The 27,140-nt window shown below is 60.8% G+C and overlaps 1 protein-coding gene across 1 annotated transcript in view; it reads right to left on the reverse strand.

Moving 5' to 3' along the window:
- The window catches only part of MEGF6 (multiple EGF like domains 6), an 86,893-nt gene that overhangs the window by 44,584 nt on the left and 15,169 nt on the right, over positions 1-27,140 (reverse strand). The window contains exons 5-6 of the mRNA XM_041773029.1: positions 22,243-22,347; positions 766-888 (exon numbers count right to left, since the gene is read on the reverse strand). Of these exons, the coding sequence (XP_041628963.1) occupies positions 766-888; positions 22,243-22,347 (228 nt within the window). The remainder of the gene's footprint in view (positions 1-765; positions 889-22,242; positions 22,348-27,140) is intronic.

Genomic DNA, 27,140 nt, shown 5'->3' on the forward strand with positions numbered 1-27,140 from the left:
AGCACCTCCACCACCCCCAGGCCCCATTCCAACAGGCTGTGCCCCTCCCAGCCCCCTGACGGACAGCTCCCACTGGCACAGCAGGAGTCAATGTCCTTCTCTGGAAAGGAATTCTGGGGCACAGAGATGGGGTGACTGTCCAGTATGGGTAAGGGAGCACATGCTGTTGGCCCATGCTGCCCAGACCTGGCCCTGAGGTTAGGGGTCAAGTGGGGTCTAGAGCAGACAAAGGAGTGTGAGGGGGTGCCAGGGGACCCTAATCGGTCCTCTCCCTCCTCACCCCCGGGGAATCTTCCATCTGTTCTCAATGTTGCTGACAGCCTGCCAGCAACCACAAGGCTGAGGTGGGGAGCAGACCTGGGGGCTAGCCAACATGTCCAGCCCAGGCCTTGGGAAGCCCTAGTCGGGGCTCTGCACCCACCGGAGCCCCACACATGCTCAGGCACACAGCCCATCATCCCTGCCTCCTGAGGCCCCACTGCCTGAGCTTGGGCTGGTCAGCCCTCCACCTACCCTCCCTCCCCAGCTACATCTCCCGCAGCACAGCCCCCAGGTGCCCCCCACCCACATCAGGCTCTCTGAGGTGCCCAAGGCTCGTTTTCAGACACACATGGATACCCTAAAGCCACGATGAGTGGGTTGAGCAGAGAGGACCCCGCCACCCGGGCACCACCCAGAGACGAGCTGGGGCAGGGATGCAGTATTGACGCAGCCCACAGTGGTGGATCGTGGCAGTGGGCAACATGGGCTGGGCTTGGGGTCTACCTTGGCAGGTCCTGCCGTCTCCCTGCAGCTGGTGGCCGGGGGGGCAGCGGCAGTAGAAGCCCCCCACGGTGTTGTAGCACTGGTCTTCACAGCCCCCATTGCCGCTGGCACACTCGTTCACGTCTGTGAGGGCAGGGGACACTGGTGAGCGCTGGGAAGCTCCCTCCCAGCCACTACCCATCCCAAGGCCCACCACCCAGACCCAAAAGGCCACACAAGGGCCCTGACCAGCAGAGACAGGCAAACCTCACCCCTGCAGACAGGCCCCACGACAGGGGGACACTTGACATGTCAATCCCGCAGCAAGGAAGGCCGGGTACCTGGGTCTCCGCACACCCAGGGCAAGCAGCCTGTCTACAGCTTTGAGAATGATTTTTTTGGAAGGCCACCATGTACATCTTGGCCCAGGAGTGGGCCCTGCGCCCCCAGAGAGGAACCATACCTGCCCCACCGGTCTACAGAAGAAGGGCCTGTGCACGTGTTCTGGTCCCACGGTCAGTGTTCCAAGGAAACCAGGCTTCCCCCCAGCTGTTGAGGCCAGGAGAGCCCCTCACGGCGGCCCCCAGACCTGCATCGCTGCCCCACATGCTCCTGATCCCAGCCTGCTGGGGACCCTATAGAGCTGCAACTGCCTGTGGGATAGCAGGGGGAGCTCCACACGCCCAGCACCCCCCACCCCTGAGATCTGAGGGGCTCTGCTCTCCTCCTGGCCTCTCAAGGCCAAAGGCCAAGGCTCCCATGGGTTCGTGGGCAACATCACCCAGAGGCAGGCACAGACCATGCAGAGACCTCATTGTGCCACAGGCCACAGACAGCCAGGTGCTGGCATGGCCCACTGGGTGCTAGACTGGAAAGCACCAGATCCTTCCTGGCCACACGGGGAACAGTCCCTGCACAGGGGCTCAGTGAACCACCCATGCCCCACCCCATGCTGGCATTCCCACCAAGTCCAGGCCTCCCCTGATGGCTTCATCATCTCTGCCCCTCCCTTGGAAGGTCCCTGGAAGACCCCGAGTTGGGCTCAGGCTACAGAGCCAAAGGCTATGGCCACAACTCTCCATGTGATTGATGGAACACAACCATCAGCCGAGGCCCATGGAGGTTAACACCAGGAATTTTCTGGGAATTCCTAGAGAGTTACACAGGAGGAGACAGGGGCCAGCCCAGCCCAGGGGTCAACACTGGGTGCCCAGGGCCGGAGTCAGCATGGGCCTGGGGAGACAGCACAGAGGCGGCCCCCCAAGACAAGGAGTGGCCAGGTGAGAGGGGCACAGAGAAGCCCCAAGACATGTCCTGGCATTCGAGCCACTCGTGAGGAGTAGGAGGGCATGTGGCCAGGCAGGCGGGCCACGGGCCACAGGAGCTCCCTCAGAGCTGCTGGCATGCAGGGTTCACAGGGCCCAGGCACAGATGGCCCCTCTAGCACCAGGTGCCCCCAGCAGCATCCTACCCTAACCCCACGGCTGCCCCACACCCATGAAAAAGCCCCCAGTACTGGTGTAGCAGCTCATGATAGGCGCCTGCTGGGTCGCTCTGCCTGTAGCCCTGGATGGCACCCCTGGAGGCACCCGCTGCATCTGCACAGCTGTGCTGTGACCCTGAGCCCCGTGCTGTACCTCTTGGCTCCAGAACCCCCAGGAAGCTCCCCGCTCCCTGACTGGGCTGCGCCCCTTGTGGCTCTGCCTCAGCAGGCTGCTCGGCACCTGTGTCCATCCACAGCTGGACTGTCCGTCCTTAGCATGGGGACAGGACCCCACTGGCCCAGGCCAGCACACAGCGGGCAACAAGACACCCTCGGCAAATCCTGAACAAACATCACACCAACAGCCTCCTCAAGAGAAGCAGAACAGGCAAGTGGCTGCCCCCGGCCAAGTCCCTTCCTCAGGAAATGGCAGCCCAGACTAAGCAGGAGGTGACCCTGACCAGGGCCGGAGAGGGGGACAGGGTGGATTCGGCAGGCTCCCTTCTGTTAAACCCCTGTGTGCACAAATCTGGGAGTCAAGGATGCAGATGAGGGACCCCACTGTCCTGGGCAGGGGGAGAACACAGGAGACGGAGGGGATGATGCAGTGGGAAGGGCCCAGACTCCACACCTCAGGTATAGAGTCACCTGCTTGGAGGGTGGAAGTGCACCAGATCACCTGTTTACTGCCCCCTCCAGCAGGCCCCTCTCAAAGCCAGCTTTTTAAAATTCTACTGCACCCGTGGACAGGGCTAGGGGGCAGCTGTGGGTACCCCAGGCCTGGGCCAAAGGGCTTCGAACACGTGAAGCAGCCAGGGGAAGGAAGGACAGGTCCAGGGGCTGGGAGGGCTTCTCCCCACACGGCCCCTAGCCCTGTCTCTGTCAGGGCTCCAGGTCTACACAGGAGCTTGGAGCTGCCTAGGGGTTTTTGGAAGCAAATCCTGGGAGGTACTGACCCGTCGACATGTCCCACAGACCTCATTGGTTGACTGCTTATAGAGTGATCCATCAATTCACCAAGAACCCCACATCAGGTGCCCTGGAGCCCAAATTCCAGAAGTGACCCCCACAGCCCCCACTCCTCTCTGCAGCTAGCACCCCATCCAGCTCTGGCTTGTCATGCGTGGACCAGAGTTTCACTTGAGCAGAGCTGCAGCCCAGGAGACCTCCCCAGGCAGTCTCACTGCCCTTCAGGCTGGGGGTACATCTCATAACCCAGCGGGCTGAGCACCACGTAGGCCCCTCAGTCTGGTATATCTCCAGGGAAGCCCAAGCCCAGCAGGGTCAGGAGACCCCAGGCCAGGTCCTAGCCCCACTCTGACCCTGCTATGAGCCAATCCCTCACCTGGAGCCAGGCCTGTCAGGACGCCCTGGATGCCGGCAGAGAGCACACTGCTCCGGAGAGCATCACAAGTGCTGGGGAAGCTCATGTCCAGAGACCCTGGCCCCTTATACAACGAGCATAGCAGTGCCCCGCAACCCACATGAGAACATGGCAATACTTCCCCGGAATCTGGAATCCGTCCAGGGAGACTGGGGGTCACAGGAGGGAGGCTGCCTCTGACCTTCAAGCCAGGGCCCCCCGTGAGCGTGGAACATAGATGCTGATTCAGAAATGCTGGCCCTCCCTGGCTCCAATGCAAGCCCCAGGGACCCCTGCCCCCCTAAATCTGCTGGCGGTGGGAAGAGCTGGGGAGCAAGAGATCAGGCTGCAGGACAGGACGGGAGCCCCCGGCCCTCCCCACCCTGGGAAGGCCCTTCCACCAGTAGAAAATAATACCTCCCACAACAAGTTCAAGAGTCAGCAAGGGAGCCAGCAATCCATGTGCCCGGAAGCCTCGAAAGTGAGACTCAAATGGCCACTCATACGTGAATGTTGGGGAACCGCGGCAACGTTCCTCTCCATGAGAGAGGCCGGACGGCAGCAGCCACACAGGGCAGGCCACTCCAGACTCAGAAAGCAGGTGAGGTTGCTGAGGCCTGGGGGACATGGGGAGGGGCTGGCCTACAGCCACAGGGTCTCCTTAGGGCCAGTGACCATGTTTGGAGCTAGGGAGGGGTGGTGGTGCACAAGAGTGCAAATGTGCTAAGTGCCACTGCGTTGTCCACTTTAAAAGGGCCAGTTTTACATTATGTGCATTTCAAGTCAAAAAGAAAAGCAAAAAGAAAAGCGCTCCTCCAACTGGATCCCTCACCATGCTTCAGAAGGAAGGGGGATCTGGCCTCAGTTCCTAGCAGGCTCTGAAAGGGCAGGGCCCTTGCTCAGGTGGGAGCAGCTCAGCAAATGTCCAAAGTAGCCAGTGGCCACCCCGCCTGGCAAGCCTCTGAAGGCCCTGCCCTTTCAGCTGACCGGTGACCAGGCACTGTGGAGCAAGAGCCCTCAGCACGCTGCCCCTTAGCCAACCCCCACAGCCAGTGTGGCCTCCACCCCAGCATCCAGCGGCAGCCTGGGTCCAGCAATGGGCTCTCAGGTCAACCATGAGGTCCAGCCCAGCCTGGTCTGGGCGGCCGCTTGTGGACAACAGAGCCCCCAGGCAGGAAACAGGTAACAGGCACAGGGCTCCAGGCTCCCAGGGCCAGACCACCTGGCCTCACCACAGAGTGCCAACCACTCGGCTCCCACAGGCAGGTGCCCCACGACCAAGAGCCCCCCGGACCTGGGCGGGACCTTGGCTGTCAAGGCTGGCTCTGAGTTGGAGGGGCCCCCAGGGACCTGCACCACAGTCCCTCACCCAGTGCTGGAGACACGGCCACCAGGTTCCCCAGTGTGCATGGCTTTCCCCGCACAGGGCAGGAGGCAGCCCTCGGAGCCATGCCTTCCCACAGGACAGGTCTCAAGTCGCTCTAGGCAGGCAGGGCAGGGTAGTGGCCACAGCACGCTGGCCACAAACCAGCCAGGCTGCAGGCTTCCCACTGGGAAGCAACCACATGGGGTCTCAGGCCTTTCAGTTCTTCACTGCCTTCCAGTCCTCAAGGGAGGCAGGAGGCTGAGGGGCAGGTGGAGCACAGCACGTGCCTTCTGCCCAGACACACCGGGCTCTGAGCTGGGCCTTCCTGTAGTCTGTCCAGCCAAGTACCCACTGCACCCCGTGGCCCCTCACCACCATCCAGACAGACCCAGCTGCCCTGTGGCCCTGGTGTGAGGGTAGCAGGAACACTGAAAAGGCACAGCCACTCTCTCTCTGAGGGTAAGGGGCAGGGCTCCAGTGCCTCAGTCAGGCCAGCAGGGCCTCAGAGCCAGGCCGCCCTCCCCTGTCCGGGCAACCCCGCACGCCAGATGCAGCTCATCCTCTTCCCTCTAACCCCACGCCCAGCCTGAGACCCACATGAGGCCAGCGGACTCTCCAGCCTGGGACCCAGACTTCCCCTCCCACCCCCTGCCCTGCCAGGCTGCTATGTGTGACTTGGTTACCCCCAGAACTCACAGTAGGGCTCCCACAGTTTTTCTGGCTGGTGGAGGGGACACAGATCATCTTCCCTGTGTCCCCAAGCATGTCCAGTCCCTTGCTGGGAGTCTGCAGAAAGAAGCAGAGCAGGGAGGGCACAGCCAAGGGAACCCACCCTGACTGAGAGAAAGAGGAGCCCATGAGGATGGGGAGGGCTTACTCTGCAGCATGAAGGCCAAGACTGCCCAGGAGACAGCCACCAAAGCCCAGTGGGAGGTGGGGGGGATGCCTGGGTCTTGAATCTGTGGGGATTGTCAGTCCTCATCCTGCCAGCCCACCCAGGCCTCGGGCGACCTGTTAGCAGCCAGGATTTATGAGGTCCTGCCTGCCAAGGACCCAAGAAGCCTCCCTTCCTGCAGCCAGGTGTCACCCAGACAGGCCAGGGCTGCTCCCCAGTCTCAGCTGAGAGGGCTGATGAAAGCCAGCTGGACCGCAGTCGCCTGCATGAGGCTCAGGAGCTGCAGGTAAGAGGGGTGGCCTCACTCCACAAAGGGCCCCGGGTGCAAGGGGCCTGGAAAGGTGCCTCCCTTGGGAGGGACGGGCAGCCTCTCACACTCCATGCATCTGGGAAGAAGGGCACCCAGGAGCATGACGGCACCAACCTGGGGAGCCCCCGCCCCAGCAGGATGTGCGGCTGGGGCCTGCCCTGCCTATCTCTCCAGGAATGTTCCACACCCCCTCCCTGCTTCCCTCAGGGGAGACGGGACAACTGAGGCTCCCTGTGTGAGCTTGCTCTGCAGGCCCACATGCCTGCTCCCAGCCAGAATGGGTTTGGGCCTGCTTCAGAAGCCCGTCAGGGTGGGGCCAAGCATGGGCAACCCGCCCCACCCCCAGGGACCCCTCTCCCATGCACCCGACTGCGTGTCTTGGGCAGGAGTTCTGGCCCCCAAGATAGGTCACATGAGACCCCTGTGGGGGCTCCTGACCAGCCTAGGGGGCAGCCGCTATGGGAAGCATGCGAAGCAGTGACAGGCCTGACTGGAGGACCACAGTGACCGCTGGGCCAGACCAAGGACAAGGCCATAGGGCCCAGTACAGGCCAGGTCCCTGGGTCCCAGGGCAAAGTTGCAGAGGGGACGTGGCTTTGACTCAGGAGAGAAAGCTCACCTGGAGTCAGGAAAGGGGGTTCCCGGCTGCAGCAATAGGCGTGCAGTGTCCTGAGGATGCAGTGATGACAAAGGACCTCAGCTGGGAGCGTGAACAACAGAAATGTATTCTCTCTCAGGGTTCTGGAGGCCAGACATGAATCAGCGTCATGGGGCTGAATCCAAGGTGTCGGCAGGGCCATGCTCCCTCCTGAGGCTCCAGAGGCCTTTAGGAGGGGCCAGCATACTGGGCTTCTGGGGGGCACCGCACCCACCTCCGTGCCCAGGCCTCCTCAGGAATTCCCGAGGGAGGCCCTCCCACTTCTGGGGCATTCCCACCTGAGTCCTATGCCAGATGCCCGGGGCTAAGGGGCCCCCTCTGCCCCTCCACGCGAGCTGGGAGCTGGGTGAGGCAGGGCTGGCGTAGGGCTGAGCCCTGCACACAGGGCTCCAGGCTGGCTGGGCCTCCCAGCTACTGGGTGAACACAGCACATCGCAAAAACCCTCTGGGCCTGTTACCTCATCTCAAACAGGGAGAGCGGTGCTCACAGTGGAGGTCAGCCTGGGGTCTCCAGGGGCCCCCAGAGAGCACTGAGGCCCCAGCCAGCTTTTGATCCCATTCAGATCAAAAAACAAAGCCCAAAGCAGTGCAGCCCCAGGGCCCAGCCTGGGACTCAGGCCTCCACAGCCAGACCCCAGACCCCGACCCTCCTCAGTGGCTGCACCAGCCTGTTATGGAAACGCAGAGACTGCCCTCACCCCCCACGGCCACACAGAACCTCTCTGGGTTCACCTACATTATCCCGGCAAGGCAGCACCTGCCTCAGCTTGTCCTGATGCTCACAGGCCACGTTCCCTCCCACACCAGGGCCAAGGTACAGTTTCCTGGCTCTGGGCAGGCGTGTGCCAGGGGCAGCAGGGAGCAGGGGCCGCAGCCAACACCAGACCCAGCCCTGACCCTGGAGGACGAAACTGTCCTTGGGGAGGGTCTCAAAACCTATGCGGCGCTGCCCAGGGGAGGGGGCTTGGCTGTGAGCCCCTCTTCAGAGTGGGCTTGGCCTGTTACAGACAGAGCAAACCCCCTGCCCCCGCCACCCCACTCCACCGACCCGGGCACTGTGTGATTTCGGCTGTGCAGGCGGGCCATCTCCCTGCTTCTGCCACGGCCAGGAGTCCCGGGGCCCTCAGGTAACCTGGACCACTCTGGGTGCCAGCTTCCATGCTGAATTCTGTGGCCTGGGTCCAAAGAAACCCCCGTGAGCTCCCTGGGGCAGAAGACGCCACATACGTCTTACGAGGTTGCCACGGTAACTGGCACGTCTGAAACTGTTAGCTGGATGGAACTGAATTCACACAAGGAACCTCAACACCTAACTGTTCAAATATCAAATTAGAATCATCTGTGGGACGCCTGCATGGCTCAGCGATTGGGCAGCTGCCTTCGGCTCAGGTCATGATTCCACAATCCGGGATCGAGTCCCGCATCAGCCTCCTGCAAGGAGCCTGATTCTCCCTCTGCCTGTGTCTCTGCCTGCCTCTCTCTCTCTCTCTCTCTCTCTCTCTCTCTCTCTGTGTGTGTGTCTCATGAATAAATAAATAAATATTTAAAAAAAAGAACCATTTGTAACAATGACAATTAGAAACCAAATGACTCTGAGCAGGTCCTCAGGAGACAAAGGGAACAAGGCGTCCAGAGGTAGGCTGAGCAGCAGGCCATGAGAGCACAGAGACCCAGCAGGAAAGCCAGGTCACCCAGCCCAGTCCCAGGGGCAGGGACACACTTTCTGGACAGGGTTGGGCCAGAGGCTAAAACTCCAGGGGTCAGACAAACGTGCACCAATGTGTATGCACCACGACAGTGTCACACAAGTGGCTTCACTGCCCTAAACATCCCCTGGGCCCCACCAGCCCACCGGTCCTCTCCCAGCCCTGGCAACCATGGGTCCTTGCACACTCTCTGTGGCTTTATTTTTCCCAAATGTCCTATAGTTGTAATCACACAGTGTGTGGCCTTTTGAGACACACTTGCTTCACTCAGCCATAGGTGTTTAAGAACACTGAGCTGTTCACGTGGTTTTCCAAGAGGACATCTGTCCTAGGAGGCAGGGAACGCTCCCCAGTTCAAGGGAGTTCTTCCCAGGACCCATCAGCCTCCTGCCCATCTGTGGTCTCCAGGGCAACCATGGAAACCAAGAGTGGGTCGCCTAGACACAATCAGACAGGCCTTACCCACTCTGGATTTCCAGGGTCACCTGGCAGTCCCCTCTGGGAGAAGGTCCCAGGGACTGGTCAAGAGTGGGGTGGTGGGTCCTCTCTCTTTCAGGCCTCTCCCAGAATTCCAGGGGTCAGCTCTTGGCCCCTGTGTCCCCACATCCAGGAACAGAGGTAGCCTGAGGTCAAGTGAGGCTGCAAGTTTTCATGAAGCACCTGCTAAACACACCTTTGTCTCTGGCAAGCAGGGGGTGCCATGGGGATGAGTCCTGACCAGAGGAGACTGCCTTCGGCAGGGGGGTGGGGAGGTGGACACAGTACCACCAGGCAGAGGCTGACACTGGCTCTGGCCTGTTAAGGTGGTGGAACCAGGACATTCAGGCTTCCAGCAGAGCTTGGGGGACCCCATCCAGGCACAGGGGCTGGGAGGTGGGGGAGGCACTCTCAGCTGCCAGTCCAGGAAGGGCCCTGAGGTGCAAGATGAGGGAGGGTTCCAGCCAGGCTAGAGACCAGGGGCCCAGAGGCTTCCCAAGCAGGCCCCTTGTGGGCAACTGATTTAAGGCATCACTAGAGACACTGGAGGAGGTAGACCGACCCGGGGAAGGACCAGAAGGCCTCCCCCACCTCCTGCCATCAGCCCAGGACGCTGAACTGCCTTCTCTGACATCACATAGTTCCTCTGTTTACTCTGAAAGTTATCGAGTTTGGTCTGTTTATACAAATCAGCATTCAAATATGTGGGAATGGGGGTTTTTTCCATTTGTTTCCCAGAAAACATGACAAAATGTAAAAGGCCCAGAAGGGAGCCAAGAACATTCCTTGGTTCCCCAAATGTCCAGGTCTCTACTCCCTACATCACCAAGTTCCCGGGATGGCTCACTGCTTCGGCAACTGCAGCTGCACCCTAGACAGGGGTGAAGCTTAGGAAGGGCTGGTGTGGGCAGAGCCATGCACACTCTGAGCCAGCTCTTCTGCGTGCATGTGTGTGTGTGTGCACGCATGTGTGCACTGTGCACAGGTATGCATGCATGTGTGTGCACTGTGCGTGTGTGCATGTGCATGTGTGTTGTGTGTGCATGTGTATGCATGTGTGTGCATTGTGCATTGTACATTGTGTGTGCATATGTGTGTATGTTTGCATTGTGCATGCATTTTGTGTGTGCATTGTGCACTGTGTGCACATGCATGTACGTGTGCATTGTGCACGTGTATATTGTGCACGTGTACATTGTGCATGTGTGCATTGCACAAGTGTGCATTGAGCATACTTGTGCATGTATGCATATACTTGTTTGCACTGTGCACACATATGTCCATTTGTGCATGTGTGCATGAGCGTGCATGTGTGCATATGTATGTTTGCATTGTGCACGTGTGTGCATTGTGCACGTGTGCACTATGTGCATGTACGTTTGCATTATGCACGTGTGCATTGCCCATGTGTGTATTATGCATGCATGTGCATGTGTGCCCTTACTTGTTTGCACTGTACACACATATGTCCATTGTGCACATGCGTGTGTGCAGGTTTTTCTCTGTCCCAAGAATCTTGATTTCTGGACACACAATCAGTCCACTCATAGCCAATCTAATCCCCTGCAGTCGAGACCTAAGAACTGTGCAATCCAGAGGCCTTAGAGGCCCTGACACCAGGCGTCCACCCTCTCGTCTAGACAACAGGATGTGACACCCTCTTTGCATCTTGCTCAGTTTCTAGGCCAAGATTAGGAAGGGCTGGGGGGCTCAGCACCTCCCTGCTCTTTCCTGAAGCAGAGCCTGGAACTCTACCCAGAGGGGGCTGGGGCCTCGCTGGGAGCCCAGCCACCCAGCCACCCCAGAGAGACACTGGGCTCTGACACCCTGCTTGATGCCTGGTTGGCCCTTCATGCCTCTCTGGTGTGAAACTATGGAGCTAGACCCCCTTGAGCCTCTGGTCAGCTGTGCACCTGGCCCACCAGGAGCCCCAAGGCCAGGCCCACCTTGTCCAGGAAAGCAGGTATGGTGGTACCACCTGCCCTGGCCGGCTCCTGAGCAATGGCTATAGCAGAGGGGAGAGCTGGCCCCTCTCAGGACTGACTCTCCAGTGAGCAAGCTGTTCTCCCCAAGCTCTCCAGACAGACATCTGACTGCCCACCCGGGCATCTCTGTGCCGCCTGCCTCGCAGCCATGCTCCTTTCTAGCCCACACAAGGGTCACTTTCCCAGGAGCCTCCCACTCTGTTGGCCAGCTCAGGCCCCTGCACAGTGAGTGCCACCCACGTACACACATCACACGTACCTCTGCAAGTGGCCTGTCCCATCTGCCCAAACCCTCAGCAGATACTCACTGCCCCTAGTTCCACACCGGTCTCTCTAGGTCCCCGGAGACCTCGAGGGCATTTCCCCACAGGCCCCCATGTTGACCCCATGCTTGGTGCCAGGCCAGATCCAGATTACACATTCCCTCCACCACCCACATCACTCCTCTGGTGATGGGATGCCTGCCCCTGCCCCCGCCAGGGACTGCCCCCAGCAGCACCTGGCACACAGTGAAAGCCAACAAATACTCATTGGAAGAGTGTTTGCTGAAAGAGGGGAGATTAAAGGTGATGATTATTTCGTCTGGGATTTGGGTACAAGTTGTCTGTTTTCTGTAAAGAGCCCTCCTCTGGCTCCTCCTCTGGGCCCCCAGATGCCTCTAAGAGGAGGCATGAGGGATGGGAGGCATGAGGAGGAGGAGGGATGAGGCTGATGTTTGGGGCTTAGAATTCAAGAGGCATTCAAAGGCCTAACCTACAGATAGGAACACAGCCCGGAGAGGCTGATGTGGCCACCTTGGTGCCTGGAGCCTCAGGCCCTATAGTGTCCACCCCCCTGGGCCCTGGGCAAAACCCCAAGGCCAGAGGGCACCTCCCAGCCCTGCCCACCCCTCCTGGCCCAGAGACCCAAACAGAAGCTCCAAGTACCCATTGGCCTTTGCCTGCCCTGGTCATGTCCATTTCAGAAAAGGGACCACTATGCCCCCCACCCCTCAGACCAGGCCCTGAGAACTGCCTCTTTCCCTCACACCCCACACAGAGCTAGGCCGGCAGCACCCCTCCCCTCGCCTGTACCCATAGTTGGCCTTCTCTCCCCACCCCACCGGCTCCAGCTCTTTGGCCACCAGCCGTCCCTAGCCTGAGTCACCACAGCTCCCTGGATGTCCAGCCTGAGCACCTTGGGCAGACCCTAAAACACAAGTTTGCCCCCTCACCGTCCCGACTTAGAGCTCTCAGCAGTCCCGAGGATGTGCACGTTCCACAAACGTGTGCTAAGCAGCCAGGCCAAATAAACGCCTTGGCGAGCCCTAGAGGACCCACTGCAAACTCATCCCTCCCTGGACCCGCCAGGTCTCCACATCTCCACACTCACGTCCATGGTGAATAAATACTTAAGCCCTCAGAGCCCCCCACCATCCTCCCCGATGCAGCCCCCATCACTCCCACCCCTCCTCCTGGCTCATCCTTCATACCTGGCACTCCTGAATCATCATCTCACCTCCGCAGTCTGCCCCCCGGGGACTCCCAGGCCATCTCCCTATTTTCTCACCCTGGGACCATCTGGGTCTCATCCTCTCTTTCCCACAGTGTCCCTCAGGCCTCAGCAGCTGTCAGAAGTGACACCTGGCACCACAGGGCTGGGCTGATGCTTGGTCTGCCCAGAGTTGGGCAACCTGAAATCCCAGGCGGCCCCTGAGCCTGCTCTGGCCTCTTGCTGCCACCAGGGGGCGCCGGTGCCCCAGCCCTACTGCAAAGGTAGGAAGAGCTGACAGCCAGGTGGCTGGGGCAGGAGCCCCTTCCAGGAGGGGGTCTGTAAGCCCCACCCTCCCCATGGCTGTTCTCTGGTTCCTTCCTGCTGCCCGAGGACAGCGTTGGCAGGGCTGGAGGCCCTGGGGGCACCACTGGCTGGCTGGGGTCGAGGGCCCCGTTTGCTTGGGGCTCCCATGTCCCCCACCCCTGAGCCTCTGGGCCTTCCTCACTCCACCCACAGAGCCCGGTGCCAGCTGAGGGCAGAGATCAGCATGGACAAGGACATGGCCTTGTGTGGACATCTGCCTTGCATGGGGTAAAGCCACGGGGGACACCACCCAGAGCACAGGGCCAGCTGATGTCCTCCATCCCACCAGAACTCTGCCCTGGGGCCTCCAGAGTGACATTGTCCCACCAGGACCCCTACCCCCACCACCACCCTCAGGGCCTCCACCACCTTCCAGACTCCCAGGGGGGCTGCCCACCCCAATGAGCCCCCAAGGAAGAGAACATGTAGTCGGCAGGTGCACAGAGGGCCTGGCTATTGGTCACCCACGTCAGTCATTCATTCCAGTAGCATATAGAAAGCCCAGCAGGGACTCAGCTCGGTGCCTGCCACATGGGAGCACACGGAGAGGGGCCATAGCCAGATGTGCCTCCTCTTCAGAACACAGTCCTGTCTGTAGAAGGAGGGGCTTGGGCCAGCATCCACCACCACCTCTGACCCTGGGTTCTCAGGTCAAGGCAGCCTCCCCAGCAAAAGCACCATCCCAAAGTATCTGGGGGAAACCAAGTCCCCATCCACCTGGGGAGATGCTTCTGCTCTGAGACAGCCAGGTGAGTCCAGGCAGCTACCCAAGACTTGGGCCCAGCCTCCCCCTTCCCAGAGCCTGGCTTCAGAAATGGGCAGGTTCAGCCCTTCTACACTCACAGCTGGGAGCAGCATGGGTGACTGTTCTGTAGCTGCACCCACCCCCCCAGGGCCATCCCCACTGGCCCAGCCTGGCTATGCCTTGGAAACAGGAGACGAAGCCATGTTCACTTGAGCATGAGCAGGCGCCCGTGTCACTCCCAAAGACAGCCCTCCAGGCACCCTGCCACTCCGAAGCCATTCACCAGTCGTCGCCCACCCACAGGGGGAGCAGGGGTGTCTGCGGCCTCAAAGGGCGAGGGCGGGTACCAGCCTCCAGGCACTCCAACAGTCCGGGCCCCCAAACAAAGGGGTCATACCGCCCAAGACCCTGCTTGCACGATCCCCTGATGCTCCCAGGTGGACACATGAGGCTCTCCCGGAGGCCGTGGATCGAGCAGGCACATCCCAGGGCTGGCTGGGCCACGGCAGGGCACCCTCTCCCCACAGACCTTGGCATCTTTCCCCTTACACTGGAATCGAGGCGGCTCAGCCAACTCCGTATGTGTTCCCAGGGCACAGACGATGGGCCGGCCCAGAAGGCGGTGAGCAGAGCTGCCAGCGTGGCCTACACCTACCCTGTGTCCACACCTGCTGCTGCAGTTCAGCCAAGTGACAAACAGGCTGCCCAGCTTGGCCCAGCTCAGCCCCACACCAAGTCACCCCGAGGCTGGGCAGACAGGGGCACAGCCTGGCCCCCAACATTGCCCCTCAGTGACCTCACCTACGAAGCAGGGCGGGAAGCCTTCATTGAAGTCAGAGGACTCCACGGGGGAGTGTAAGCATCACTGGCTCCCTACCCCATAGTCTTTGCAGGGCTGACCCAAGGACAGTGACCCCACACACAGCTCAGAACAGGGACAGGCTGCATGGGCTCCAGATGCGCCTGACCACAGACATGCTCTCCCCCCAGGGGCTGGAGAGAAGCTCCTTGCATGGGCCTGGTGCCCAGTGCTGAGTCCTACACCAGCACCAGCCACCTCATCCGTGCCACCTCTTCCCCAGGACGACATCCCACCCCTCCTGTGGGCCCTTGTCAAGCTGGGAGTGTCTAGAGATGCTCATCCCAGAGGACAACAGCTCCTGGGAGGTGGTAGTCTGTCCTGGACCAGCCCAGGGTCAGCCCAAGTCCACCCATCCCAGCCCGCTCATCCTCGTGGTGCACAAACACTCAGAGAGAGGTTCTCAGGAGGCCTCAGCTCCCAGCCCCGCCACCCTGACTTCCAGGAGGACAAGTCTGAAATCCCAAGTGCTGGATGCAGAGTCCCCAGGGATGGCAGAGAGGCCCAGAGGCCTCGATGGTCACACAACACACTGGCCCTCTGCAGGTCCCTAAGCCCGGCCAGCACAGGGCAGATCGGTCTGCCCTGCACACCTGCCAGGGCACAGAGGAACACGCACAGGGACATGTGCTGCACCCACTCTGTGTAGGATGGAGATGTTTGGTGGATGTGGTGTGGAGTGTGTCTCTCCTGGTGAACAAGTCGTGTCATGCGTTTGCTGCCAAAACTCGCCCTTCCTTGTCCCAGAGCAGAAAAGACAATGCCAGTCCTTTGGAAGGGAGCCCACAGACAACGAGCACGAAGCCAGCCCATCTGAAAGCCAGGGGCGTGCCGGGGGCATCAGACTGCCCCCCAGAGCTGGGAGTGGAGGGCGGGCACTCAGGGCAGGACCGGGAACCCATGCCCCTTCTGTTGGTGGGTGCACTGAGTCTGGGCCAGGTGAGGCACAGTCTTTCCCACTAGGAACCGAGTGAGGCGACCCAGCTATCCAGTGTCCAAGAATCTTCCAAATTGCCCAGTAAAACCAAGTGGCCACAGAGCCATCTAGATTTCTCTGCCTGGGGGTTCCCAGGTCCATGCCTGGCAACGCACATCATGGTTTGCTTAGGGTCAATGGTCCCCAGGTCGGGTGGCCACACCCACGAGGGAGAGCATGGATGTGCGGGGAGCGTGCCTCCTTCCTGCTCTGTGCTGGCCTCGAGACAGGCTCTGCAGAAACCCGACACAAAGCAGGATGGGTGGCAGCACAGGGCTCCGTGGGGACATGGGTTCCTCCCTCCCGAGATCTCTGCTCACAGGGCCAGCTGTGCCGGAGCCCCCAATGGAAGGCTAATCCACAGGTTCATCTTGCCCTGACCCCAAATAGCAAGGTGACCTCCCTGGTGCTACCAGCTCCCAGCGGAGACGGGCCTGGGCAGCAGCTCCTTGACGCCAGAGCTGGCAGGAGGCCAGCGTAGCAGGCTGTCCGCACCCTGGGCCACTACCTCCTCCTCCTGAAGTAACGGCCCTGTTATCAGCTGGCCTGGCTCCACGTGATGCTGCCCAGGCCCCATTTCGACCCGGGCACAGAGGGCCAGGCCCTGCTCTGGAATGCCTGGAGCCGCCAAGACCCAAGAGCAGATTCAGGATGCTGATGCCAACTCCCTGCTTGCAGACCCCTCGTTAATTATCCTGCCGGGATAGGGAGCCAGGCACGAGCCCCAGGAATCCTGAAAATGAGCTATCAGCACATTTCCTAGAATTTGCCCCCGGAAGAGGCAGGGCTCTGGGCTGCCAGCGCTTGGCAGGTGGGCAGCCAGTGCATGGTGGGGTGGAGTGGACTCAAGGCCGAGGCACCATCCCAGAGCTCAGAGCCTGCCCAGAGCTGCTCTGCTGGCCACCTCAGGCCCTCCCTCCATGAGATCCCAGGGCACGGCTGGGCCAGGAGCCAGCAATGTGGCCCGCAGAAGGGGCCCAACCACTAAGGCAGAGCCAGCCCCAGAGAGGACTGCTGAGTGCAGGACCCCCCCACCCCCCAGGTAGGAATGCTCCAGGACTTTAGATACTGAAGTCTCCACCAACAGCTTGGAGGATAGCTTCGTTTCATTGACTCATGAGGTGCCCCTACAGCCAGTAAGAGGGTAAGAGGGGCTGGGTAAGAGGGGTGAGAGGCCCCCACGGGGGCAGATTCCTGGGGCAGTGAGAAGGAGGCCCAGCACAGTAGGCTTCTTGGCAAGTGGGCAGCTGCCTGGCTCCCTTCAGGCCAGTGGGCTACTGGGAAAACATCTGCCTGAGGCCTGGGATAGGCCCCTCCACCCCAAACACATCAGAGGGAGTGGCTGCACCCTAGCCCATCAGTCCCAAGGTAACGACGGTCTGGGGATCCACACGGGTGCCTGTGCCGACAAACCCCAGAACCACCCAGGCTCCCCCATCCCAGCCTGCAGGGGCCCCCGTGAGCATCCAGCCCTGCGCTGGTGAGTCCAGGAGCCTGCCGAGCACCACTGAGCACCACTAACCCCAGCAATTGATGAATGGCCCGAGCTCAGGGTCCCCATCTATAAAACAGGACGAGCACCCCGCCTACCCAGGGTGCACCCCAGGACCACCCTGTAGTCCTGGAAAGGATACTTCACAGAAGAGTCTGGGTGAACTTTGGGGAGGGAGGAGACAGGACAATGTGGCTGAGGACAGATTCACAGGGTCCTTTCAAGCGACCACCCAGGAGAACAGGGTGGGGTCTCTAGCCTGGGGCAGCCTAGGGAGGGGAAGCAGGGAGGCCCCACACGGGCAGGGGCATTGGAGATGCCCCCTCTGCAGACTCCCAATCGGAACAGGCAGGGCAGGCTCACAGACCCCACTCCCAGGAGGGTCTGCCCGTCGGCTCTCCTGTCTATAATTACACCATAAGAAGACCACCCGACTCTGGAGTCAGGCCTGGGAGAGGCCCACAGCCCCGCTGTGCACAGGCAGGCGCAGAGGCCACGATCATCCCAAAAGACAGAGGCGCCTTTGTGGTTGGCTATGGGGGGAGGTGGTACTTAACAACCTGGTAGGTAAGCAATTCGCCATGTGAACATAAATGCCTCTCCCAGAGTCAGCCGCTTTGAAAGACTGGCTTGGATGCCACGCATGGCCGGTCTCAGCTGTCCTAGAACAGACCGCGTGTAGACCGGCCACCCTGCAGGGATGCGGCCCAGCCTCAGGCAGGACAGGCCTACAGCAGCCACCCCTGGTCCAGCCCAACACCAAGGGCAGCAGGGCACAGGCCAGAGGGCAGAGTCACAGCCACTACCCCCCTCCATGTGACCCCCAAACCTTCTCCTCCCAAGGGCCGAGGTGGCCCCATGCCAGGCAGCAGAAGTCACCAAGCAGACACCCCAGTGCCGCCTCCTGCAGGAAAGCAGGGCTCTGGAGATTTTAGGAAGTGTCTTCGGAGGCAGTGCTTCATGCAGCTAAAGCAGGTGTGCATGGAGAAGACAAAGCCCACGGCCGCTCTGCCACTTGGGCCCCCCCGCAGGCAGAGGAGAGCCACTCCAGACTGCATGGCTGCGTTTTCTGATCACCCAGAAAGTGGACCCAGCTCTGCAAAGGCTGGATCCCAAGGGCAACCTCCCAGGGAAGCCAGGAAGCATCCCCGGCTGAGGGGAAAGGTGCCAGGTGCTCACAGGGGATGCCCCCTAACTCCTGGGGTCAAAAAGCAACCTCCTGCAGGCAGCCAGTGTGAGATGGCACAGGGAAGCGCACGGGGAACCTGGAACCATGGCCCAGGATCAAGGTCAGAGGCTGGTCAGGACAGGTTAGCCCAAGGCCACAGCCACAGGACCCTGGCTGAGCCGCCTCCGAAGCAATCAGGCCAGGCTAGGGCTGCAGTGGCTGCCACCTTCAGGACAGTGGCCCCCACAGGAGCAGCAGGACATCAGCCATGCCCTCAGCCCACGCCGGAGGGAAGGAGGCCAGGAGATGAGACACTGTGGCCCAGAGTCCCCAGCCCCTCATCGGGGGCAGCACGGGCTCTTCTCGGCTCCCGCCCCTCACCCCTCAATGAGGACCAGGCTCCAGAGCAGCAGTGGCTCCCACGCCTGGTCCCAGCGGCTGGCCAAGAGCAGCGCTGGGCAGTATCTGGACCTTGGGCCAGGGGTCAGACTCCCACCGTCAGACACAGTGGGCAGCACTGACGGGCAGCCTGGGAGGCCTGCTTCCTCTCCACTGATCAATCCACCCAATTTAGAAACAGAGCTGTGCTTGAGCCAGGGCCAGAGGCTCAGACAGCGGGGCCTGCTCCCACCCCCACGCCCTCACGCTGCAGCCCCATCCTACTGCTCTGCTTCCCAGCACAGCAGCCTCCAGCCCACACCCCGGGCCCCTAGCCACTGGCTTCCTGCTCAGAAGGCAGGACCCGTGAGGGCACGGGGGCTCCCAGAAGGGCCTCTGACCTCTCTCCCTGTGAGGTTGACGTGGAGGCAGAGGAGCAGGTCACAGGGCACCTGCCAGGCCAGCCAGCCCCAAGGCGGCCGTCCTGGCCTCAGGTCCTCCACCGGCCAAGCTTGGCCTAGAGAGCCTGGGTGGGGACTGCAGAAGTAGGGTCAGCCCGGAACTCCCAGGGTCCTCAGCTGCCCTCTCTAGGCCAGGCCAGTGGGGGGGGGGCGGGGGGGGGCAGCGGGGGGGACACGTGAGCTGCACCCCACAGAGTCTCAGGTATGCTGCCCCTACAGTTACTCCTAGAACAAGGGGCAATCCCCAGCCACTGCGTCATCCATCCCAACACCCTCATGCCCAGCAGATGAGAGATGGTGCTGCCCCCCACCTCAGGGTTCTCCACCAGGGCACCCTGCACTTCGCCTGCGCTGACACCTGGGACCTGCACAAAACCACCCTCTGTCCCGACCTGACCAAAGGAGTGACTAGGGTCCAGGATGCTGTCCCGGGTCCAACTGGCCCTCGTACAGGCCACAGAAGCTGGCCCTGGCCACACTGAGGGCCTGAGCTGGATGAGGTGAGGGCTCTGCTATGGGGGACCCAGGGCCCAGCCCCCCACACTCTGCCCCCTATCCTGGGCTCTGCCCACACAGGCCCCCTAGTGTTCCAGCCACTGGTGCAGAAAGCTTTCCGGAGAGGGTTGGAGGAGAGGGCAGGGGAGCTGGGGTGGTGGGAGGGGGGACAGAGGGCTAAGCCACTGGAGCCCCCTGGCCTACAGCCCCAGGGAGGAGAGGGCCATTGGGGGTGGGACTCTTCCTAGGGGCTCCCTCCCCCTCTGCTTGCCACAATCGACCTAGCAGGGTGCCTTCCTCCCCCACCTCTTTTGTTCAAATGAAAGAATTTGGGGGAACCAGAAAAAAATGTGGCTTTTATTTTCAAAACTGGAATCAATTATAATTGGGGGGTTAGTTAAATATTCCCAACTGTGCTGAGGCTCAGGTCCGCCTCATCCAGACCCAGCAGGAGGGAGACTGGAAGATGGTGCCATCGGAAGTCTGGGCGGAAGTACAGTCTGGGGCGCCCCTGCAGGTGGTCAGCCCTTATGCCTGGCCCTGCACGTCCAGTCTACACACCCAGCCTGCACACCCAGCCCTGCACATCCACCCTTGAAAATCTAGCCTTACACACCTAGCCCTGAACACCCAACCCTACAAACCAGGCCCTGCACACCAGCCCTGCACGCCCAACCCTACAAATCCAGCCCTGCACATCCAAACCTTCACTGCACACTCAGCCCTGCATGTCCAGTCTGCACACCCAGCCATGCACACCCAACACTGCATATCTACCCCTGCACACACAGCCTTGCCCATCCACCCCTGCACTGCACACTCAGGCCTGCATGTCCAGTCTGTACACCCAGCCATGCACACTCAACACTACACACCCAACCCTGCATATCTACTCCTGCACACCCACCCCTGTACTCTCAGCCTGACAAGAAGCAGGGCAGAGCAGGGCTGGCCTTTAGGGGGTAGGGCAGGTGCCCCCAGCTGCTTCCTGGAGGACATGACCGAAGACAGCCCTCCCCCCAGCAGGGACCCCAGAGGCATCTTTGCAGCTGACCATAAGCTACACCCTGTTCCAGCAACACCTCCAAAGGGAGCTCACTCACCCCAGGACCAGCTCTCTCACCCCAACCTGAACAAACCTCCCTACAAGCAGCACACGGTTCATAAAGGTTAGCTGAATGAGACAGAAGGTCCTCAAAGCATTTCCCCGCTTCTACTCGTGACCAAACCTGGAAGAGCCGCAGTGTGACAGTTGGCCCCCTCCACCCAGGCCTGGACCTAGCCTGAACCCCAGCCTGCCTTGGGAGTGGGGCATAGGGGTCACATGGGGCAGCCCGCAGAGGGGTTCAGGGTCCTAAAGTCAGGAGGTGAGGCTGAGGCATGGAGCCAGAGGGACCAAGGCATGGGGCAGCATTCCCCCAGCACCTGGGGGGGCTCTAGACAGCAGGCCTCACTCCACAGCCTGGGCATCAGTCCCCCCAGCCCACAGAGCCCACAAAGCAGCATGATTGAAGAACTGGCTCAGCAAAGAACCTTCCAACTAACCGAGAGCATTGGGTAAGCAGCCAGAGCCGCCGCCTGCCAGCTTCCCCAGTTGCCAGCACCCCCAGTTGCTGGCACCTGTCTCAGAACTCAGGGACTCAGCCTCTCCCCAGGACCTCTGCCTGCAGCCCGTGCTGGAGGTAGATGGGAAACCACCACCTGGGAACACACAAGGACTGGCCAGAGGGCAGGGGCCCCTCTACAAAAAGGGGGCCCCCTGTTCCCCACAATTTACTGAGGCCCGCCCTCCCCCAGCTGCCTGCTGGACGTCTGAAGCATTGAAGCATGGCGTAGGACGTCCGCCCTGGCATCCACCTGGAAGAAGCCCCCAGCTGCTTGCTAGGACCAAGTTCAAAGAACCGGAAGCCGTCTGGGAGTATTTCATTTCACTGCATGGCCATGGCTCTGCGCCCATTCCAACAGGACCCCAAAGGCTACACAGTCAATGAAGAAACTCTGGACGGAGCAGGAAGTCCCAGAGAGATGCTCACGCCTTCCTGTCGCAAAGAACTTAGGATGAATGTCTGGGGGGCTTCTTTTGATAATTTTCATGCACTCCTGTGTACTTTATAAAAACCCCATCGCCTCCACGCCTGCTCTAAGCCTGACCCCCCGGCCAGCACCCAGCCAACATTTTCCCGAAGACACATTATTATAAAGAAAACCACAAGATGGTCCCAAAGTGGCATCCATTAGGTTAAGGCCCCACGTCCATAAGCCAGGCCCTGAGCCCCGGGGACGGTGCCTGCAAGCAGCTGGCACAGGCACTTCCTGGTGGGCTCTGGGAAAGGGCTCCTTGGACCGCTGCCTCGCCCATGGCAACGACGCCTATTAGTACTTTCCTTCCTCCTGCTCTTTCTCAACCCTTTAAATCCTTTCCTTTCTGCTACGTGGAATTCCGCCCAACCCATGAATCCGCTGATAAAGGCAATTAGGTCTTGAAAATTCACCGGACTGAGTTTCTGTTGTTCAAGGGCATCAGTCTGCAGACATGCCAGGGCTAAGGGAACCAACTGCCTCCAGTAGGACCCTGCATGGCCCCCCAGCTTTCACCATCAAGGACTCCCGGGCCTCCAGCAAGGCAGGAAAGCCTCTTGGGGAGGCTGGGACAGGCCCCTCCCGGCCACCCAGCAACCCGGCCAGTGCCTGCCCATCTCACTGGAGGCCGCGGCTGTGCAGCGCGGGATCTGAGATGATGGGGTGCATTGTCTCATCCATGCAGAGTGTCTCGGGTCCCCCCAACCACCTGAGATGAGCAGCAGGGAGCAGGGTGAGGGTAGGGAATGCCCGTCCGTCCACTCACCGTACTGACAGCGTGGGCCCTGGAAGCCTCGAGGACAGTAGCAGAGCTGGGCTGAGCCAGGCACGCAGTGGCCGCCGTTAAAACAGAGGCCGGTGCTGCATTGGGCTACAGAGAGAGGAGAGAAGGCGTGTGAGGAGGGGCTGCAGCCGAGGGGCAGCCCCAGCCCACCCACAGGACATGGCATCCTTGGGGACCCTCCCTCAGCACCCCCCATCAGGCAAGGCCTCAGGCTGGACAGGACCCGACCCTCACCCAGAGAAGCCCTCCTCCCATGAAAGCCCAGAGAGACCATCTTGAGAGCTGAGCCCCGAACCTTGTGGGTAGGGGAAGGTCTCCCAGGCCGGCAACCCTACCCTGCTGTCAGGTCACTGGTCCCAGCTCTGTGCTGTCCTGGGTCACACACTGGCCCACAACCACCAGAGCCTGAAGCCCCCTCCCCATACTTTCTTGAGGAGGCAGGGAGGGAGTCAGGGGTCGCAGGGGACTGCCCACTGCTAAAAGGAGGCTGCAGGCTTCGCTGAGGACCCCGCCCTCCTGCTCATGGCCCTAAGGGTGGCAACACCAGGCTGGTCAGCCCTAGGAAGGCCAACGCCAGTGCAGGCCAGCACAGCCTTCCCCCACACTCCACCCCACGGGCCCAGGAGGCTTCCCACTCGGGGCTCAGGGTACTAAGGGGGTGCTGAGCCCCACCTTCCCCTCCCAGCACTAGTGTGCAACAGGGATGAAGCAGCTGGCCTCAGGGGTAGGGGCTCTGGGAGGGGAAGGGCAAGTCTATGGGTGAGGCAGGCAGTCCTGAGGGCCTGACAGTCCCAAACTGCCTGCTGGCCCCGTCACAGCGAGTACCCCGCCCCAGGCTGGACCACGTATGTCCAGCACCAATTTCCTGGCTCTACATACAGGAGGGCACAGCCAAGGTGGGTGGGCTGGGCCCCCACCCCGGGACCCCAGCAGCCTGGTTCCGAGTCCAGAGGCTTCAGGGGTACTCACTGGGTGAGTGGGTGCTCTGCACAGGGACCTACCCCCCACAAAAGCCTCCGGGAGCCTGGCGTGACCCTGGCGTGACCCATGGTGGGTTCAGTGACTTCCTTCATGGGTCACCAATGGCATGCCCACCAGGAGCAGGGACAGACTCAGAAGGTGGGAGGGCTGTTGGCCAGGCACCTAGGTCCAAGCAGCCCTCTGTGCCAGACACTATGCTTGATAAGGAAACAGACTCAGAGACGGACAGCACGTGGCTTCAGGTCACACAGCCAGTGAGCAGGGACCCCACCCCAGGGTTCTCTACTTAGAATCTGGGGTCAGGAGGGTCTGGCCCTTTGCGGAATGCTTCGGTCTCCCCTGTCCCATGACCAGGGCTGCTGTTCCAGTGTGGAGGGAGCATGTCCCCTTGCTTGGATCACCGTGCAGGCCAACTCAGACCTCAGGCCTCCTCCCTCCAGCCCCACACCTGCAGCCTGGGGATGTGTCTGAAAAGGGGCAGGAGTGGGGGGTTGGGGATGAAACGGTGCCATAGGGGTGTGCAGGGAATGCACATGGTGACCCTGGAGTCCACCCAGGGAGCTCTGGGTAGAGAGGCCGACCCGGGGCACAGACCACATCAGTGTCCCAGATGCCGAGGGCCGGGAACCTACCTCCAGGGTCCGTGGAACCCACCCTCCCCCAACCCCTCCCCCTCTAGCACCAGGTGCTGGTCAAAGCCACCATTACCCTCACCCTGGCTCCTACTTGCCTACTTTCTCCCTCCCGCAACTGCTGATCTTGTCCGATGGGAATAGGACATAGGGCCCCCGGCTATACACCTTCAGCAGCTCTCCACGGCCGGCACCAAGCCCCCCACACCATGAGCCCCCCACACTGTGAGCCTCCCGCACCATAAGCCGGCCTGCCAGACCCCAGCTCCACTCTGGGCTGCCACCTGCCTGGACAAACTGCGCCTTCCCCAAATGTCACCTTGTCGGGGAGCCGCCTTCAGTGTCCAGACACTAGTGCCCATAGCACAGCACCCTCTCCCATTGCGGCCATGGACTACCTGAGAGCGGGCACTAGCTCCATCCTGACCACCACCTGCCGTGAACCTCGGCCTCACCGACACGCCAACACCTCCAAGCTGCCCCATGAGTGTTGCTAAATGTATCAAAGCAAGAGGGCAGTACACAGCAAGTGGAGCCAGGCCTTCCGGGGAGGGCAGAGCTGGGGTTCTCCTGGCCGGAGGGGTACACATGGCTGCACAGCCACAGAAACAAAAAGCAAGGGGCATTTCAGTGGCTCAGGGGTTGAGCATCTGCCTTTGGCTCAGGTTGTGATCCTGGGGTCTTGGGATCAAGTCCTGCATTGGGTTCCCTGCATGGAGCCTGCTTCTCCCTCTGCCTGTGTCTCTGCCTTTCTCTGTGTGTCTCATGAATAAATAAAATCTTAAAAAAAAATGAAAGAAACGAAAACCAAGAAAGGCAAAGATGCATGAAGTTATGCCCCATCAGGGGGCCGTGACACTGCAGAGGGGAGCCTGGGAAGCAGAGCATCCTGGGGTCTCACCTGCACGACCCCACCTGGTAGGCCAGGCAGCAGGGCAAGGACCTGCATCCCCCATGTCAGGAGGGCGACCCTCCCACTGCCCCTTGGAGGGGACAGCAGACAGCAGACAAGCTCCCCCAGGACCCACCCGCCGGCCCTGAGGAAAGACCCAGGACGAGCGAGCCCTGGAAGACCTCACTCCCGGGCAGAGAGCTCAGCGGCCAGAGCCTGGCTTTCCAAGCAGCTCGTGGGACGCCCTCCACAAGAAACAGGGACGCCCAGGCAGGAGGAAGAACCGAGTCAGAAACTCGTGACACACGGCTGCTAACGAAGGCCAGTGGACACCTCGCCAACAGCTCAGAGATTTCCAAGTAACAAGTGTGTCTGAGAGTAACGTTAGCTAATTTGTTCACATACCTGCTGTGTCCCGGGGCCGTGGCAGGGGGTCTGCTTGGGGACCCTCCCTGGCAGGCTGTCAGCCTGGCTAGACCTGCAGTCACCAGACCCACAGGGGCCCCAGGGCAGGCGGAGGGGACCTGGACGCCCGGTGCCCACGGGGTCTGTTGCCCCAGCGGTCGAGCTCTGTGAGGGCCAAGCAGGCAGAGGGAAGGCCGGGCCGGGGGAGCCATAAGGGGCTGCAGAAGCCCCCCAGGAACCACTGTGCATGCGTCTCCCCCTGCCCCAAGCCCCTGCTGGCTCCCCATGGCCCAGATGCCTTAGCAGGCAGGGCTGCTCGAGTCTTGTACGTACACATTCAAGCTCTGGTCTGACATGAATCAGTGGGTTAGAAACTCAGGGGATTTGCACACGGAGTACAACCTTCTCGGCGACCTTTGCCCTGCCCAGTGTCTCCCCCACACACTGCCTGAACCTGAGCACACTCCCCACCCACAGCAGCCCGCTCCCAGGCTGACAGGCCTCCTTGCCCATGATCTAAACAGAGGAGAACACCGCTCTCCATAGTGGCATAACGGGCTGGTGGTGCGGGGACAGGGACCAAGCATCCCAGCTCCCCCGATCAGGCCTTCGCTTTGGGGTGAAACACGGTGGTCTACACATATCCTCAGAACCAAAGGCTGGCAGGGCCCCAAGGGGAGTCCAGTCTGCAGGACAACAGATTTGGGGAGCACAGTTCCCAGGGCAAGGGAAACACGTCTAGACTCTTCTTTCTTTCTTTACTTTTTCTTCTTAAAGATTTATTTATTTTAGAGCCTGAGCCTCCGGCACCATAAGCCGGCCTGCCAGACCGGCTGGAGAGAGCATGCACACACACATGCACATGAGTGGGGGGAGGGGTAAAGGGAGAGAATCTCCAACAGAGTCCGCACTAATCATGGAGCCCGACGCAGGGCTCAAGCTCACGACCCTGAGATTATGACCTGAGCTGAAACCACGAGTCAGATGCTGAACCGACTGAGCCACCCAGGTGCCCCTGGACATCTTCTGTGGCTTCCTAATGCCAGCCCTCAAGCAAACCCTGCTGCAGGCAGCAGGAGCGGCACCTGTCCTGGGACAGCCACTCCTCTGCAAGGCTTGGGTTTCTGGGCAGGAAGCCCAGGTCACATCCCTGGAATGGCCACTCGGCTGAGCCCATGGCCTCCCTTCTTCTCCTCCCCAAGCAGCTACCTGCTGGACAGCTGAGTGGCCTGAGGTGGGACAGGTGTGATCCAGGGAGATCAGTTTCTCCTGGTCTGCCGGGCCGCCCACCTGCAGGCTCTGAACACACGGCCAAGGTCACCAAGTGTCAGCCTCCTCAAGGCTAGCGCTGCAAACGAGCTCTATTCCTTTGGCACCTCTACCAAAGCGGCCCTGACACCCCACACTCATTCTGCAGCTCAAGTAGGCCAGGGCCGGAAGGGTCAACTAGACCCAAGACCAAGTTCCTCCTCGCGTGGTTTCTTCCAGCTGTGGGACTCCTGTGGACTTCCCGTGTAGAAGCCTCTGGGTTCAGTCCTCTCTCTGCAGTGAGGGCTGGGCCCAGGAGCAGGGGAGCCCCATTCCTCCGCCAGCTCTCCCGCGGCATCCCCAGAGGAGGCGCATGCTTGTCTGTTGGCTGGGGCTGAAGTCACATCCTGACCAGGCCTGCAGGTGACCCCAGCCCCTCCCTGCACCCAACACAGAATTTTCAGGATGGAGCCTGGGAGAGGCCTCTCTGGGAAGCAGTTCCTCCACTGTCACTTGGGATCACCCCAGCACCAAGACATGTGGTGGATGTGGGGCCCAATAAAACCACCCACGGGAGCTCCCAGGGTGGGCCTGGCTCTCGGGAATCTCAGGTAGCCAGATGGAACGCAGCCAACGAATCTGACGACGGCTGGTCCCCAGCTGCCAGACCCAGCAAAGGAAGAGGTGACACCGGCATGGGGCACAGCCCTGTCCGTGGCCAA

This window comes from Vulpes lagopus, chromosome 10 (assembly GCF_018345385.1).
Source record: "Vulpes lagopus strain Blue_001 chromosome 10, ASM1834538v1, whole genome shotgun sequence".
Lineage (NCBI taxonomy): Eukaryota > Metazoa > Chordata > Mammalia > Carnivora > Canidae > Vulpes > Vulpes lagopus.